General features: G+C 41.3%; 1 protein-coding gene across 11 annotated transcripts in view; it reads right to left on the bottom strand.

Moving 5' to 3' along the window:
• CSPP1 (centrosome and spindle pole associated protein 1) overlaps positions 1-18,317 on the bottom strand; it is a 116,622-nt gene extending 98,305 nt beyond the window's left edge. For 2 of the 11 annotated variants that reach the window (XR_015058248.1, XM_085881488.1), the window contains exons 1-7: positions 18,167-18,310; positions 15,376-15,537; positions 14,268-14,389; positions 12,996-13,086; positions 12,701-12,807; positions 3,922-3,978; positions 1,971-2,051 (exon numbers count right to left, since the gene is read on the bottom strand). Coding sequence is in view for 9 of the 11 variants with exons in the window: in XM_085881488.1 (XP_085737614.1) it covers positions 1,971-2,051; positions 3,922-3,978; positions 12,701-12,807; positions 12,996-13,086; positions 14,268-14,389; positions 15,376-15,529 (612 nt within the window). In the remaining 2 variants the exon portion in view is untranslated. Of the gene's footprint in view, positions 1-1,970; positions 2,052-3,921; positions 3,979-12,700; positions 12,808-12,995; positions 13,087-14,267; positions 14,390-15,375; positions 15,538-17,489; positions 17,923-17,952; positions 17,993-18,166 lie in introns of those variants that run through there. The other 9 variants (XM_085881484.1, XM_085881479.1, XR_015058247.1 and 6 more) reach the window with 8 other exon arrangements.
• Positions 18,318-18,772: the final 455 nt, after the last annotated feature.

Here is an 18,772-nt window from a genome sequence, read left to right on the forward strand (position 1 = left end):
TGCCTTCACTTCCTCCTTCACTTGCTGCGATTTTTACCCTGAAGAGTGCAGCACTAAAAGCTTCGGTCACTATGATGTCGTATTTGCATCTATATATATATATATATATATATATATATATATATATATATATATATATATATATATATATATATATATATATATATATACACCATTTGCATATTCCAGACTCAAAATACATAAAATCATTAAATTTGTTATTGCATTGTATCAGTCAACAATGTCCTACATTTTTTTGAAAGCTTCACCAGCAAATGCTGGCAGTAACACACGCAATAATTTCCCTCTGAAGTATGGCGCAGCCATTGTTGCAATTTCCTACCGATGAAGCAAAAGGGTGGCAGTTTACAGTTTGTTCAGGGATGAAAAGTAGGCTTGAAGGTTCAACAGTCAGTATGCCACCTCTAAGCGATCATTCCAACACCCCCTCCATCATACAGGGTGTATAATAAAAACGTAGAAAAATATATTACAACTTGACACCAGTGACAGATATGAAAGAATTGTAATTTGTGAAATATTTGTACAATCATCAAGTTTCAATACTTAAACCAAGTGCTCATATGACAGCCCCTCTGTTCTATACATTTTCTTACGTGTCGCAACAAGTTTTGCATCACTTTCTGAAGGGTGTTTTGCATAACTCCCAATATATAATCTGAATAACTGCCACTTTCAAATCAGCAATTGTGGTTGGTTTCAACTGAAATGCTCTTCCTTTGGCTAATCGCCATAAAAAAGCAATCCAACAGTGACAAGTTAGGTGACCTTGGGGGAGAGGGGGGGGCGGTATCATCGGAATTTAATCCTGTGATTGTGAAGGGGATTCGAAATTTTTCCCTCAGCCAAGCAATACATTCATTTAAAGTGTGGGATGTGGCTCCATCTTGGGAAAATCACAGATTTTCATTGCTTCTCACCCTTTCCCATAGGGAAGACTTCAGCATGAGAATATAACGATCTGATGTCAGTTACTGCCATTTTGGTTTTCGGGTTTTCAAAAAGATAAAACTAAAAAGGGACCATAGATTAGTGACAAACTCAATCCACATCAGACGCTGATTTTCCGAGTGAAGTGATGCTTCTTCAGGTTCTTGTGGCTTTTCCAATCCTCCAAATCTGCAATTTTGTTTATTCATCATCCAATTAATGTAAATATGGCATTCTGCAGAGAATTTTATATCATCGATACTGGGGTCTTCATTTTCCATTGGTTCAGAAAAGCGGTGACAGAATTCCTAGTCTTCTGCGATCATTTCATCAATTCTCAGAAAAGGCTGAATTTTAAAGGAAAATCCTTCATTATTTGTCACACTAATGTGCGATTGATTCCTATTTCAGCTGAGTCAACTTGTTGATTTGCGTGGAATTCTCTTCATGTGTTTCTATACAGGTTGAATCTTCTCTGGGACACGACACCAACACACCATCCTGAACAGCTCTTATTCGCATTTTGTATCAAGCCAGTATCTTTCATACTAACACTATATTGTCTTGCAAGCAGGTACATGAGATGCTGGAAATTTTGTCCGAAATGCTCTCTGTACTCTCTCCGATGACTGTTTCAATGAATGTGTCATAAATAAAGATGTGCTGCTTGATGTTATATTGCCCCGTTATTTTAATACGTGCAAAAATATAACAAAAGAGTTGTGTCACATACAATCTAAGAAATTTTGAAATTTATTTGCAACTGCATTACGAAGAATCATCTTGGTAGGATTAAATGTTGCCCTTTTTATGGTCCACCATGTATACAGAATTAAATGAAAACAAAACATAAATCCCATAAGCTTACAGCTCAACAATAATATTTAAACTTCCCAAACCTCAATACATATTTTACTTAAATTAATTTGCTTCTTACTTTCCAAATGAATACTCTCGCAAAAGAATAAAAAAATGAATTGAGATTATAAGAATTGTAAAAAACTTCCTTATAAATATACCTGGTGCAGTCTATCGTTGTAACTGCCAGAACAAAGGGAGTCTTTGTGAAAACGTCTCCCTCCTGTTGCCCAGGAAGTTTTCTATTTTGTCACACCAAACAAACAAAATTAGCAAGAATATATATTCTGAACATCCACTGCAATTTTTTTTCCCTGTTAATTCAGTTTACATCACAAGGAGGAGCCTTTGCACCTAATTACATGAAAACAAGGATGTGTGGCAAACAACACACATATTCAAAAGAATAGATTTGACACTCAGAAAGGAAAACCAAACAGGCAAACTTTCAAAAACAAAACTACAATGCTTCACCTTTTGGACCCTTGCAGCCGTTTTAACAGCCGCTATTCAAACCTCCATATATCCGAGCGGCCAAATATTTCTCCAAGGAGCTCAGGGTTCAAAGGGTTAAAAAAAAGTTATATAGTTAGTTTTTTTAGTGAGTTTTTAGGAAGGGTTGACCAATAAGAGTATTGCAAAACATCAAGGAGGAAAACAAATTCTTATTCTTTGCTCCGCATGTCCCATTAAGTTTGGGTCAGCTGCCCAAAAATTATGTATGATGTATTGTTTGCCCAAGTCTTTCACAAATTGTATGACCAAGCCCGACATTTGACTGTAGGTGGTTAAGTCAGGATGTTGTAATTCACTCAGCGTACAGCTGATAACTGAACCACTCTTCAATAAAGACATCTTTGGATTTTTCCCATCCAAAAATCAGTGCTAATCGATGGGAACCCAGCTTAACACACCATCTGACAGATGGAAAAATAATTGATGCAGGTGTAGGACCCTGTCTGTGAAGCACCAATCAAACAGTTTCAAAGTTACGTCGAGAATCAAAGACAGACTCACCAGCTCAGAGGTGAGTGTGCAACCCCTGTGGCCTACCTGGTGGATAAGAATGAGCACGGATTCTCCATTTGTCTATTGCTAGCAGAGTACCGGCCCTACGGGCTATATTGTTTCAAGCATGCAATGCATTCTTCTGACGCATACCATTATTTGGGTGGTGTATAAGCAACTGACAGCTCTGTATAAGTAAAAAATAAAAATAAATACCGGGTTAGGTGCATGAAGCAAAAACATACCTTCTGATTACAATTCAAAACACCTCATTGCTCTGGAAAATGTGGGGACAGGAATACTGTACTGCAAATGGAGACTTGTAATACCCTCGCCCACCCGGAGGCGGCGCTACATGATACACATTTACAAAGAGAATTTGCATCCCCACCCTCAACCCCTCCAAGACCACCGGCAAAGATAAAAACACCCCGATACATTAATTGGGGTCTTGCCGATCCTCTGTAGCAAGTCTGGATGCAATTGGCCCAGAACTGTAGGAGGAGTAGCGTGCTAAACAAACCCACAATCCCACAAACAAGCAAACACCAGTCCGCGAATTATAGTAAGAATGCAGCTTTGTATAAGCAATGCTACTATCCACTTTTAAATGCATGTGCAAAGAGAAAAAAAATTATGCTGTCAGTGGAAAATGAAGAAAAACAAAAAGATACTCAGCCATTTACGAACAGCAGCATCTGATAGGTCATCATCTTCAAAATGACATCAACAAAAGATCAAAGAAAAAAAAGGGAGCAGGTATGAAGATGCCAGCTCTGGGCTGTAAGACTGACAGAGACGTCCAATCCTTCCAAAACTTGCCATAATCTTTGGTATCCCTAGGCTGTGAGGTTTAGCCTAGTCATGAACAAAAACATTTTGAGGTTTTCATTTGGACAGGCTTGCTTTCAAGTTATTTGGCATCTCAATAAAAAGGCAAAAAAAAGATTAATGACCCATAAAACAGTCAGCATGACTTTGCCAGCTGAAGTTTGTGTATCAAATATATTTTTGGTTGAGGTATGTTAAAGACGAGACCATTCCATTGAACATTAATAATAATAAAAAAATCTCATTTACAGAGTCAAACACGAGTTCACTCACTGCTCTCATCTGCGACAACTTATCCCTGGATCCACAGGAGATTCCAATTTCTGCTCTCTGCAAAATGAGGCAAGGGCTTTTAAAATGGCACCACAATCTCTTTCTATATTTAAGAACAATTTTAAAATACATTCCACCAGGAAAAAGCAATGCAACTCAAACAAGAAAGCATCTCAAAATGTAAAGCCCGTCCGCATCAACCTTGTACTCCAACTAAACTTGACGAAAACAAGTTAAAAAAAGTAAATTGTATTAAATAGAATTCTCCATATTCTCATAATAAAGTTTTGTTGAAAATTTGATGACGAAAGATCCAATGGATAAAATAAATAAACAAATAAATCAATAAAATAAAGGACCACTGGACCTGTAGCTTATCCAGGCCCTGGCCTAATGTTGTAACCCAAATTTGGTAGCATTCTGACTAGTGGGTCTGGAGAAGATGATTTTTGAAGGAATTTACTAAGTCTGCCATTTTGACCTAATTAAAATCACATGACCGGAATGAGCTTTGCAATCCCCATTACCAGCCAGTAGCAAAACCTTGCAGCCAAATTTCAGTGGATCGGCCCAGCAGTTTTGCCGGAGAAGTCGAAATAGGAGATGGACAGACGGACAATGCACGATGATAATACCTTATCTGGAATTCCAATTCCAGATAAGCTAAAAGTTATGGCCTGGACAGACATTTCCACCATTCATATGAAAAGAGCTCGAATGGTAAATTAATAAACATGGAAGCGATATAAAATATATATATATATATATATATATATATATATATATATATATATATATATATATATATATATATATATATATTGTTGTGGTTACCAAATTCGCAAACCACCATTCAGGTCCCTTAGGTGAGGTATCTCGGTAAGTACATGTGTAGTTAGGCCCAAACCCGTTGTCTAGTGGGAATACATGTCATTTATGCGTGCTGCGACTCTTCAGGATAGCCGTTTTTCTTTTACTATCTTTATTTTGGACCAACCGCCATGATTACCACCACAACCACAACATCAACCACCAACCACAACCACCGCTTCACCACAACCGCCACGACCTTCACGTCACACCTCGCAGCCGTCGCATCGCCACCGTTCTTGCGCCGCCTGTGGGTACCGGTGTTGGACTCGTGCAGGGCGCGCGCCGAACAGCGTGTACAAAATCACGGATTTTGTGCTTCAAAAACGGATCAAAAACGACACACGCCCACTTTTTGCCGTCCAATCGGTGAGCGAGGGGCGATTTGGCCCCGCCTCCAGGACGATCGATATATGCAAATTTATGGATCAAAAAGCCTTCACGCCCACTTTTTCTCGGGCCAATGGGGAGCGAGGTGAAAGGTCAAAGGGAGGGGGTCAAAGGCGAAGCTACGGGGGGATAAAAGGACCGTGTTCGTCAGTCAGAAGAGAGTCGGAGAGTCCAGAGGCGGAGAGGCGGAGAGTAGGAGAGTCGGAAACAGAGAGTCAAGACTTCGCGGGCGGTGGAGCTGCTCGTCGTGTGCGTTGGAGTCGGAACGGAGGGGACGAGCTGTGGAAAGGCGGCGACACCAGACGAGGGGGTGCTCGCGTCGTGCAGGGAGCTGCACCCGAGGGAGGCCGACAGCGCGACCTGGCCGAGGTGGAGATGCTCGTCGCGGGGCAATAAAAATCCTCTATACCCCGAGCATCAGCAACCCCCTCCTGTTTCCCCCCGCGCTGAGATAGTGCGACCAAGGGGGCCCCTTTCCCACCCCCTACCAGACACTGTCCGCGAGGCCCGCGGAGTTGAGGCGCCATCGCCGCTCCGCGTCTCATCACCAGACGGGTAGGCCCGACCCGGTCTCGGCCTCAGGCCCGCCTCATCCTTGAGGGTATTCTTTTCCTTGGTTTTGGGTATGTGTTGTCGGCGCCGTCTGTGAAGTAGAATTGTATAAGTGTTGCCGTGTGCTCGGTAGTCGGTATTAGCTCTGCATTGTGTTTTCGCTTTTACATTTGCTTTTTGTGTAAATTGAATTGTGTTTTTTCTATGTGCTTTTGGTGGAATTGTATATGTGTGCTCCCGTGTGCCGCGAATAAATGTGCTTTGTGTTGAACTGTTTCCCGCTTCGCTTCGTCATTTCCTTCATTGAATCCTCATCTTGCTTCACGTAAAGGGTTGGTAGTGGGCTGAATACGCCCGATAATTAATCGAACCGTCGAGGTCGACGATAACACCGCTCGGTTATTCTGATAGTACGGAACGGGTCGCTTAAGTGGCCCGTGTCTGAAGTCGACCTGCGGCGAGGTGCGATCGCCCGGTCTACCCTCCGCGTGGGTACTTAGGTAGGTCGAATTTGGCGAGCAACCCTATCCCACGCGGGGGCTGATTGGCTCGATCGCGGTGAGACCGAAAGGTCCACCCGTGACTGGTTCCCGGCGTTAGTCCGAGAGGGTCACGACTGGATTGTCCGTCCGGTGGGCGACGTGCCGCGATTCGAGTTACGTGGCCGTCAGCACGCCGGCGGGCGCGACGCAACAATATATATATATATATATATATATATATATATAGATATATATATATATATATATATATATATATATATATATATATATAGATATATATAGATATATATATATATATATATATATATATATATATATATATATATATATATATATATATATATATATATATATATATATATATATATATATATATATATATATATATATATATATATATATATATATATATATATATATATATATATATATATATATATAGTGGCAATACCCCTGGGCACTCAACTGGTAACAACTGTATAAGATAACCAGGGAACCACTGGTAGGCATGGATGACCCTCAAAATATTTGATGGAGAAAAAGTAAATACCTCTGGATTTTTTCTTAATACCGTGAACAAACTTTGGTACATCACGAGTGATAAAGGTTGAAGTCAAGTCTAATCGGAATTGTGTGTGTAGTTTCTGAGAAGAAAACAAAACCTATTTTGGGTAAACTCCCCCCCAACTCCTTTACATCCCATTAGACCCCAATTTTTCTAATGTCATGAACAAACTTTGGTACATCATGGACGATGATGTACATTGTGGTAAAGGTCTATCAAAATCGCATGGAGTTTCAAAGAAGTTGCAAGTATTTGTGGACAGATGGACGGATGGACGATGCACCATCACATAAACTCCCCGGAACTATGTTCCAGGTGAGCTCAAAATAGGACGACTGAACCTGTAGTTTATCTTGGCCCTGGCCAAATGTTGCAATCCAAATTTGATAGCATTCTGACCGGTGGGTGTGGAGAAGAAGATTTTTAAAAGGAATTTAAAGGATTTTTCCCAAACATTTACTGTCCGCCATTTTGACACTTTCGGTTAGGTGACAGGCATGACCTCTGTAATTTAACATCGCCACCCTGGCCTAATGCTGCAACTAAAATTTGGTATCATTCTGACTGCTGGATCTGGAGAAGTATTTTGAAGGAACTTACACGATTTTCCCACAAAAAATAAAGTCCACAATATTGATACACTTTCTATCACCTAATGTTGTAACCCAAATTTGGCAGCATTCTGACTGCTACATCTGGAGAAGTATTTTAAAGGAATTTACACGATTTTCCCAAAAAATAAAGTCCGCAATGTTGATACACTTTCTATCACCTAATTTTGTAACCCAAATTTGGTAGCATTCTGACTTGTGGGTCTCGATAAGAAAATTTTGAATAAATTTACGAATTTGGCCATTTTGAACAACTTAGTCACATGCCTGGAACGAGCTTTGCAATTCCCGTTAGCAGTAAGAAGTGGAACGTTGCTGCCAAATTTCAGATAGATCGGCCCAGCAGCTAGGCCGGAGAAGTCAAAATAGGAGACGGACGGGCGGTGCAAGATGACAATACCTCACAATGGTGAGAAAAGGTTTGTGAACCCTTTGGAATCTTCTGTATTTCTGCATAAATTTAACCTATAATGTGATCAGGCCTTCATCTAAGTCCGAATAATGGATAAACAAACCTTGATTAAACAAATAGCACATAAATGAAATCTACTTTTTCACTTATATATTGAGCAAAATGATCCAATGTTCAATTTCTTTGTTGGAAAAAGTATGCGAATCTCTGGGTTAATCAGCTAAATTAAGGCGGTAATTACAGTCAGGTGTTTCAATCAATGGGATGACAATCAGGGGTGAGTTTAGGTGGCCCTGCACTATATGAAAAACAAACTTTGTTCATCACCATAAGAGTCTGGGCTTCACCACACAGGTTTGTGGAAGTGTGTCATGCCCTGACCAAGAGAGATTTCTGAGGACCTCAGAAAAAGAGTTGTAGATGCTCATCAGTCTGGAAAGGGTTCCAAAACCATTTCTAAAGATGTTGGGCTCCACCAATCCACTGCCAGGCAGATAGTGTACAATCGTAGAAAATTTAACAGCATTGTTATACTTGCCAGGAGAGGTTGTCCAACGAAAATCACTCCAAGAGCAAGGCATACAAGAATCCAGGTCGTCACAAAAAACTCCAGGGTAACATCTAAAGATCTGCAAGCCTCTCTTGCATTGGCTGTCAGTATCCATGGGTCCACCAATAGGAAAACATGGAACAAGATTTGTGTGAATGGGAGGATAGCAAGGAGGAAACCACTCCTGTCCAAAAAGAACATTGCCGCCAATCTCAAGTTTGCCAAAGACCATCTGGATGATCCAGTAGGCTATTAGAAGAATGCTCTGTTGACAGATGAGTCAAAAGTGGGACTTTTTGGCTTAAATGAGAAACTCCTCCCAACCTTTGCAAGTTAACATCCCATTCTTGCAGTTCATGCAAGAAAGCATTCCAACATAAGAACCTCATCATAACCTTGAAGCATCATAGTGGGAGTATCATGCTTTTGAGCTGTTTTGCTGCCTCGGGACCTGGAAGGCTTGCCATCATTGACGGAACCATGAATTCCAGATTGTAGCAGCAAATTCTACAGGAGAATGACAGGGCATCCGTCCCTGAGCTGAAGCTCAACAGAAAGTGGGTCATGCAGCAAGACAATGATCCTAAACACACAAGTAAATCTTCAACAGAATGGCTGAAGCAGAAGAGATTTTTCATTTTGGAATTGCCAAGTCAAAGTCCAGACCATAACCCAATTGAAATGTGGTGGCAGAACCTAAAACGAGCAGTTCATGCAAGAAAGCCCACAGATATCTGAGTTGAAGCAGTTCTGAAAGGAGGAATGGGCCAAACGTCCTCCAAGCCAATGTGCAGGACTGATCAAGTGTTATAGGAAATGTTTGGTTGAAGTTATTGCTGCTCAAGGGGGTCCCACTAGTTACCTTCACAAACTTTGTTGCGAAGGTTATGTTTTGATCGCTGTGTATTTATTCCTTACGAAATCTAAAGATTTCGTAAGTATATTGATGACTTCCGTTTCTGTTTGTTTGTTTGTGTTTTTGTGTGTTTGTTTGTTTGTGTGTTTGTTTGTGTGTTTGTTTGTTTGTAGGCACGATAACTCGAGAACGGAAGGAGCTACCAATGTCAAATTACACCACGTGATTCAGGAGGGTGATGGCTAGCGCTGATTAGATTTTGGTCAAAATCGGTCAAAGGTCAAGGTCACAGTGAGGTCAAACATAATTCCGTAAATTAATGTGGAGAAATGGAGTATTTTTGCTTCGCTCGACATTACGAGTTCGTTTTAACTTCGATTTTAATTTCGTCTTCGGTTTTTGCGATCGCTTAGAACGCTTAAAACTCGGTTGTCGAAATTCTGGTAAAAATCGGATGTTTTGGAGACGTTTTAAGATTGTATAAAAAATATTTCACTCAACGCGTCACGGGTCCTCACATGATGCAGCGTGCTCGAGCAGACGCATCGTTGAGTCACGTAAAAGTTTTCCGTGTGCGCGCTGACGGTGTTTTCGATAAAGATGGTGTTTAAAAGTCATTTTTTATCCCAATAAGGGTTATCTTCGCATGCCTGACTCGCTAAGCCGTCGGATTATGTAAAGATTGTTGGTGGATGCCCGAATATTACGGTTTTGTGACTTTGATAAAATAATTGCATGGAGAAATGGAGATTTTTGCTTCGGTCGACGTTACGATTTTTGATGGTTTGGTACAGAATCATCGTAGAAACTTCTGGTTTGCGTCGCTACCTTCTCGAGAGACAGCTTTTATTAGACAAGGTCAGAGGTCAAGTTGATGATTTCGTAAGTACCAGTCTATGACTGCTTGTTTGTTTATTTGTTATTCGCATAACTCCAAAAGTATTGAACTGAATCGCAGCAAATTTGGTGGGATGATTGGTTATTATCCGAGGACCATTTGATTAGATTTTGGGAGCGATCGGGTCAAAGGTCAAGGTCATGAAAAGGTCAAAATCGTCTTTTTACCATAGCGCGGTCATTTTGTATCCAATTTGCATGCAACTAATGCCAAAATGTTCAGAATTCAATGCCCCATCTTGTGATATGTGACATAACACAATGACGTAATAACCCTTATTAGCGGTTGGGAGTCAAAGGTCAGGGGGGGTCACGACATTGCAAAATGTGCGGTTTTAGTCATAACACGGTCAATTCTTATCCGATTTGCATAAAACCAACACCAAAATGTTGACTGTTCTGTTCCCCACACTGTAAAACCAATTACAAAATTAAGAGTACAAAGGTCAAAGTCGAGGTCATGAAAAGGTCAAAATCGTCATTTTGCCATAGTGCGGTCGATTTTTATCCAATTTGCATGCAACCAATGCCAAAATGTTGTGAATTCAATGCCCAATCTTGTGATATACGATATGGCACAATGACCTCATTACCTTTGTTAGCGGTTTGGGTCAAAGGTCAGGGGGGTCAACGACCTTTATTATCATAACGCGGTCAATTCTTATACAATTTGCATGTAAGTAGATTCAAAATGTTGAGAATTCAATTCCCTATCCTGTGATGTGTAATATTTGACAGTGACTTTATTGGTGAGTTTAAAGCATTGGAGGGGGGGAGGGGGTGTCACTGAACTTATTTCTTATAATGTGACCAGTTGTCATCAGATTGACTTGACACCGACACCCAAAAAGGTCAGGGAGTTTATACAGAAATTGTACAATGTACGTGAATCAGTGTCAAACAGCAGGAAATTTAATGCTTTTAAGCCATCATAACACATATGAGATGGAAGATGTGGTATGGGATTAAATACCCTCACAATCAATGGTTTCTGGGGGGGGGGGCAAAATGTAGCGTTGGCGAAGATATGCGCTCTACTGAGTGCCTGTTCTAGTTACTGAATGTGAAGGTTCACATACTTTTTCCAACAAAGAAATTGAATGTTGGATCATTTTGCTCAATAAATACATGAACTAGAACGGGCACTCGTAGAGCACATACCTTCGCCGTAGCCACTAGTTACCTTTGTATTAAGTTGTCCACAACGCATCTCAATACAAATATGCATTTCGTGACCCCCATGACCTTTGACCCACAACCGCTACCTAGGGTGACAATAGTACTATACCTTGTGTCATTTCAGAAGATGGGGAATTGAACACTGAACAATTTGCAGTTAATTTGATGTAAATCAGAAACATATTAACTGTTTTCATCATGAAAAAACGATGTTGACCTTTTTGTGACCTTGACCTTTGATCCGATCGCTCCCAAAATCTAATGGATTTGTCCTTTCATGATTCCAAACAAATCCAAAACAATTAAAGCCTCTCTGCGTTTTGTTTTTTTTTTGCGTTAAGTTGTCCACAACGCTTTCCGATATAAATGTGAATTTGTGTGACCCCCTTGACCTTTGACCCCCAACCGCTGCTTTGGGTGACAAAAGTAATATACCATGTGTCATATTAAAGGATGGGGAATTTAATTTTGAACATTTTGGAGTTAATTTGCTGTAAATCAAAACAAAATTGAAAATTTAATCGCAAAAAAACGATTTTGACCTTGTTGTGACCTTGACCTTAACCTTTGATCCGATAGCTCCCAAAATCTAATCGATTTGTCCTCTCGTGATGCCAAACACATCCACAAAATTTCATGACAATCTGCGAAGTGGTTTTTGTGTAATGTTGTCCACAACGCTTCCCAATCAAAAACTCCATTTTGGTGACCCCCTTGACCTTTGACTTCCACAGACTAACTAGGGTTGCAAACACTATACCATATGCTATATCAGTGGATCGGGATTTGAATACTGAACATTTTGGACTTAATTTGATGTAAATCGGAACAAAATTGACACTTTAATCGCAAAAAAACGATTTTGACCTTTTGGTGACCTTGACCTTGACCTTTGATCCGATCACTCCCAAAAGCTTCGCCTGGCATCCTTGAGTAACTGCACATCATCTCTGAAAATTTCATGCAAATCGGTTCCGCAGTTTTTGCGCAATGTTGTCCGCACACATATTTACCAATAAATAAATACACATGGGTCAATACAATACCTTCGTCAAACGAAGTTTGCGAAGGTAAAAAGTCGATTTTTTTGTGTGTGCTATTTGTGTAATCGGGTTATCTTTATCTATTATTGGGACTTGCATGAAAGTCTGATCACATTTTCAGTCAAATTTATGCAGAAATAAAGAAAATCCCAAAGGGTTCACAAACTTTTTCTCACCACTGGATCTGGAATTCCATTTCCAGATAAGCTAAAAACCCACCAGTCTCACAGACAAGGCCGATTTCTACTCACTGTGACTTTGCTCTTTAATTATTCTTCTCCATATTATAATATATAATAAATAATAAATTCTCCAAATAATAAATACCCTGAAATACACTGAGGAACCAACCTCTGCCATGTAGCGACAAAAGTCTTGCAGCAATTCTTCCTTAAGATGTTGCCTCCTCTCTTCATATTCCTGACCTACCACCAAGCTGATTGGTTGAATCAGTTCACCTGAAACGCAGCCGTAGGCTTGATGAATATAATAATCAGTGCGATTCGGACTGCCACATTTCAAACTCAAGTCAAACTCACGAGAACATCAGACTACAAAACAGAGGTTAAGAAAGTACTGTACAAATATTGAAAGGAAAACAGAAAAGTAAAGTTAAATTAAGAATTTCAACATGCGGCATCTTCACCTGTGGAAACACCTTTTTCTCTGTTGAATGGAGGGACAAATTCCTGACAAGGTTTGTCCACTTCTTCAGGGTTTGAGGAGTGTTGCTTCACCTGGAAAATATCAATTCAAACACCAATATCAAATCAATGTTGATCACACCATCACAAATAATTATCACCCTGACTTCTCAGAACAAGCTAATACTTTTAGGCAGAAACTGAAGAGCTTGTAAATGATGGAGTATGTCGATTTGATATATTGTCTACAAGATAAATTCCATTTTAAGTCATATTTCCTGGTGGTGGTTAAATGTGGAAACAGCATCGTGGTGTCATTCAACTCTCACTATGCTGGGCAGTTACAGACTTAATCCTTATTACCGGGAGCCATTTGTTGATTGATTATAGTTAGAAAAGCAACTTATCAACTGACACAATTCTAAAAGCCCAAATTTAAAATACTTAGTTTTTTTTTTCTTTTGAGAGGTAGAAATATCTTTATTGTAATCAGTTAACACTTTGGTCAAGGTACGCATCTTAAAAAGCAAAGAGCATTGCAATTTCTACAGACACTGCATTAACCGGCGTCAGTGTTTCATATGCACGTCATTGCATCATTTGTACCTTCCCTCGGTTGGACGTTAATCTGGTTGTCCCATCAGCAATTATTCGTTAGTGAATGATAAAAACCCCAGAGAGCTATCACTGGCATCCTGAACAAATGATAAATTCCTGCTGCAATGTATAGAGGGCACTGCATCAGCAGCCCAGACATTGAATGCAACCGTAATGATGCAACCGATGGGTTGAATTTAGAAATTGAATCTCAGTCCAATGTATTTTTTTTCTAACAACAACCAGACTCTGTGGCATAATGGTCCAATTCTGGGAGGTCTGTGGTTCAATTCTGTCCTTGGCAGAGTCACACTTGACTTCATATTGTACGTGCTGCTTCCTCGTTTGATGTTCAGCATTTCAAGGATACAAGGCTAAACCCCATGGATTGACATCCCAAAGGAGAGGGGAGAGGGGGAGGGAGATCTCTCCCCAATTTCCCTGCTAAGTGCCGAGAGACAAACGACGTCACAAAGAGGACATCACCAGTCCCAAGAGGGCTTCTGGATGTTACGGAACTTCCATCAATGTCAGCAGCTTTGTTTGTCTGAGGTCACTTACGGGTGTTGGCTCATGTCTTTCTCTGTATGCACGTGATTTGTGTTACAGCTCCTCCAATAGCATTCCCTACACAATGTTAAAATATAAATATATACATACACACACACACACCTTACCATAATATCGATATATGATGGGTTTTGATCAAGTGTGGCACGATCTTGTAGAAGCCGTATCTTTTGCTCATTTAGAAACTTCTCCAACTCCTCATCTGGTGTACCCATCATCATGAAGTATTCTAGAGGATGGAACAGTTGAGATAGATTTTAAACAAAGCTTTAATTAATTTATTTGTTTGTTCATATTAAAAGGCTTAAAGGTAGCATTTCTTCTGAGTTAACCCCTAAGCCATTTTACAGCCTGGTTGCCTCCTCCATAAGTAACAGTAACCCCCAAGTGAACACAACAGCCTAAGTAACAGCCGGGTTGCCAATTAGAATTTGTAATTGGTGGTCAACAAACTCTACTCCTGGCTCATAATAGCGCAGCGTTTGCTACTCTTCTATGTTCAAATGCAAGTTGTCGCGAACAATGTCACCCGTTCATCCAAGCAGTGATAAAATTTTGGGAACTGGCAACAAAAACAGATGTCTAACGGACTATTCAGAAATGCTTTTAAAAATTTATTTATTGATATCAAGGCTCATGAAAGAGCTAACCAACAAAAGATGGTTAACATATATTTTTATAATGTAGGGTAGCAGGGAATCAAGATCATCTACGTATTACATATGCAAAAATACGAAGGGATAGGCAAGATTGACATAAAAAAAGAAAGGGCTGGCAGGATGACCTGGAGGTACACACACTCATCTCAAAACTGTCTAGTCTGGGTTTGAATGCCAACCCCGCAATAAAATGTCATCCCGGCGTTTCACAGGCAGGGTGACTCATCAAGGAGTGTGCCGCCCCTCGGATGTGGGTATCTCGTCTGCTGACATTAGTTGGTGGATGCTAAAGATCCAACGGAGTCCTTCACAAAGAGTCGGAGAGATATTGAGGCACCATGAACAAATTACAAATTCCTGTCCTGACTTCCTGAGTCAGAGTGGTGACCCGACAAGGATTGTACCGAGTAACTGCTTCAGCATGCCTGGTGTTGGGCTTAATGGTTAGGGTGGTGGGCTTGGGATCCTCGGATCCTGAGTTCAAATACTGCTCATTAATTAATACGAGGTGGGGTTGACACTGCCCGTCATCCTTCCGAGGTCGCAAAATGAGTACCAGATTGCTGGTATCCTGTGTCGGAGTGGTGACCCGTCCAGGGTAGTGCCCAACAGCCAAGGAGACTGCTCAGGCAGCAGCAACGCTCTGCACAGAGTATGGTCCCAATGGATGGATGGAACTGCTTTGGCAGTACCAAAGCTCTGTAGGGCATGTTTGATGCTGATAATGATGAAAGAAAAAGGCAGATAGCACAACAAAGTAAAAGCAAGGAAATGTGGGGAGAGGAAAGAGAGAAAGAAAAGGGGGTTCGAGGAGATCCAACTACAAGGAATACAGGAAGAGAGCATGTTTTTCTTTTTTTTGTACAAAGAAAAAAAAAACACTATTCCACCACTAGTGATTACATGGGGAGATATCCACATCTGTGGATGTTGGATAAATAAGGAGATTGAGAGGAAAATAAAGACAACAAATAAGTGCAAGGCTTTGAATCAAGTGTCCACATTTTCCGAGAGACAAACCCAAGATAGACTGAACTGCTTCATGGTAAGAGCAATGTTGGTTTTGAAAAATTAGACATTTAATTATCAAGCAGCACTGCAGCAGATAATCCAGGTGTGAGCCAAGAAAAAAAAAAAAACATTGTAATGATTGTCGAGTTACATACAACAACACTGAAGATAACCACGCTACCAGCAATTCCAGAATCCGAGTCGAGCAAAGGCAAACTATTAGAAGTCTTTTAACAATTTAAGAGATAAAAAGAGAGGTTAGTGGAAGGAAAAAAAAGAATATTCATGAGTTATGTGCTTAAATGGTGGACGGTAGTTGCAAGGTGAAATGACTACCATTTCCTTATTTAAGGGCATCAAAGAATCCCATGTTCTCAGCCGGTGAACGTTTTTGGCGCAAGTCTTTCACAAACTGACTGGCCAGGACTGATGTTTGACGGAAGGCGATTTGGACGGGAATTTGGAATTTGTTCCAGGTGCCGGTGAAAACTCGCCTACTCTTCTGTGAAGGACACCGTGGAATCGTTACCTTCCACAAAATAATGCTAGCAGACGGGATACCAGGCTTAACAACAATCCGAGGGATGGCACACTTTGAGACGTGACATGCACTGGTGAAAGTGGGTGAGATAAACATCAGGTAACATAACAAGGAGACATTCCTTCCAACCAACTCTCTTGGGACAACGAGGAGAGAGAGGGGCCTCTAACCCAATCTAATGGGAGAATGAGGGAGGGGCCTCTAACCCAATCTAATGGGAGAACGAGTGAAGGGGCCTCTAACCCAATCTACTGGGAGAATGAGGGAGGGGCCTCTAACCCAATCTAATGGGAGAATGAGGGAGGGGCCTCTAACCCAATCTACTGGGAGAATGAGGGAGGGGCCTCTAACCTAATATAATGGTAGAACGAGTGAAGGGGCCTCTAACCCAATCTTATGGGAGAATGAGGGAGGGGCCTCTAACCTAATATAATGGGAGAACGAGTGAAGGGGCCTCTAACCCAATCTTATGGGAGAATGAGTGAAGGGGCCTCGAACCCAATCTTATGGGAGAATGAGTGAAGGGGCCTCCAACCCAATCTTATGGGAGAATGAGTGAAGGGGCCTCTAACCCAATCTAATGGGAGAATGAGGGAGGGGCCTCTAACCCAATATAATGGGAGAACGAGTGAAGGGGCCTCTAACCCAATGTAATGGGAGAATAAGTGAAGGGGCCTCAAACCCAATCTAACCCAAGGGAGGGGCCTCTAACCCAAAATAATGGGAGAACGAGGGAGGGGCCTTTACTCCAATCTAATGGGAGAACGAGTGAAGGGGCCTCTAACCCAATATAATGGGAGAACGAGTGAAGGGGCCTCTAGCCCAATCTTATGGGAGAATGAGTGAAAGGGCCTCAAACCCAATCTTATGGGAGAATGAGTGAAGGGGCCTCTAACCCAATCTAATGGGAGAATGAGTGAAAGGGCCTCAAACCCAATCTTAGGGGAGAATGAGTGAAGGGGCCTCGAACCCAATGTAATGGGAGAATGAGTGAAGGGGCCTCTAACCCAATCTAATGGGAGAATGAGGGAGGGGCCTCCAGCCCAATAGAATGAGAGAATGAGTGAAGGGGCCTCTAACCAAATATAATGGGAGAACGGGTGAAGGGGCTTTCATACAGCAACAGGTTGGTGCAGAATTCACTCGAGTTGTTTGAACCCAGAGTGGTGACTCCAGGAGCGGGTGGTGGTGAATCTGTCTTGCCTTCACAAGATGTAGATAGTTTACACGTATTGTAAAGGATCGTGGGATCGATGGATTCATACACATTATAAATTTCTGTATCATAACTAATGCAGACGTCAAGTGTGCCCCCTGCCACGCCACCCCTCCTTGTTTTCACCACGAAAACTGCACAGCAAACGTATCGGAATCACGAAATGAGGAACAAAATGCCGACACTTCGAAACGATGTTTCAAAAACACCGCGAAATCGAAAGCAATGGCTTGATCGTCGAAACGATACACCGTCGGGCCGATACGTGACCCGCTTACAGGAATCACAGTTAACCGGAGGAAATGGATACGAGAAACACGAAACGAAACGCGAAAACATGGCCGTGCATGGCCGGGGTGTGTTACCACGCCTGTGGGGATAGCTAGGCCTCATCACGTCGCAAAGTGTCGCAAATTGACTCCTTATTTCTGTTTTTTTTAAATCTCTCGCCATTTTCCTGAAATAATCGTTCTTCCTCTCAATTCATATAATTCTCTTCCCTCTTTCCTTTGTATCTTTCGCTCATTCGTCAATTTCCTTCCGTCACGGTTTCGTGTTAATTGCTCGCATAAGTCTTACCGGTTCACGCAGATTGGCAAAGCGAAGAAGTTGACGATGATTAAAACTATGGATAAACAAGGACGGATGACCAAGGAGAGGGAATTGAGGATGTGGAAATATTACGAGACGCTAAATATCTCCATAGTTACGGTAGCTCCGCCTTGTTAGTTCCGCCCCACATCACGTGCTTTTGTTTTCCGAGTTGTTGTTGTTGTTGTTGTTGTTCTTCTTCTTCGTTACATTTTCCGCGCCTTCAACCTCCAACTCCAACGACATTATGATCAAACCATCTAATCATCTTCGTCGTCACTCTTCTCTTTTGTCTTCCTCACTGTCTTACCTTCATGTGTCGTTGTCTGATTCTGTCGGGATCTTCTATTTATTACGTACGCAAATATTGGGTGGTCGCTCGACTACCGTTATTCTCAGGTTTTCCGTCTGTTTGTTTGTATGTAATGGACAGCTCTGGAGGCCAGAGTAGTCAACCGATTTTGATGAAACTTGACTGGTAGGTTCATACCAGGATCGAGTTGTATGCTTTTGAGCACCGTTTCTATGGACGCCACCGTTGCTCAGCAACTGGACTTTGAAAATTTTCAAAAAAATCCGAAAAATATTTATATA

The sequence above is a fragment of the Eptatretus burgeri genome, chromosome 5, assembly GCF_056783735.1.
Source record: "Eptatretus burgeri isolate ZD-2024b chromosome 5, Ebu_testis_v1, whole genome shotgun sequence".
NCBI lineage: Eukaryota > Metazoa > Chordata > Myxini > Myxiniformes > Myxinidae > Eptatretus > Eptatretus burgeri.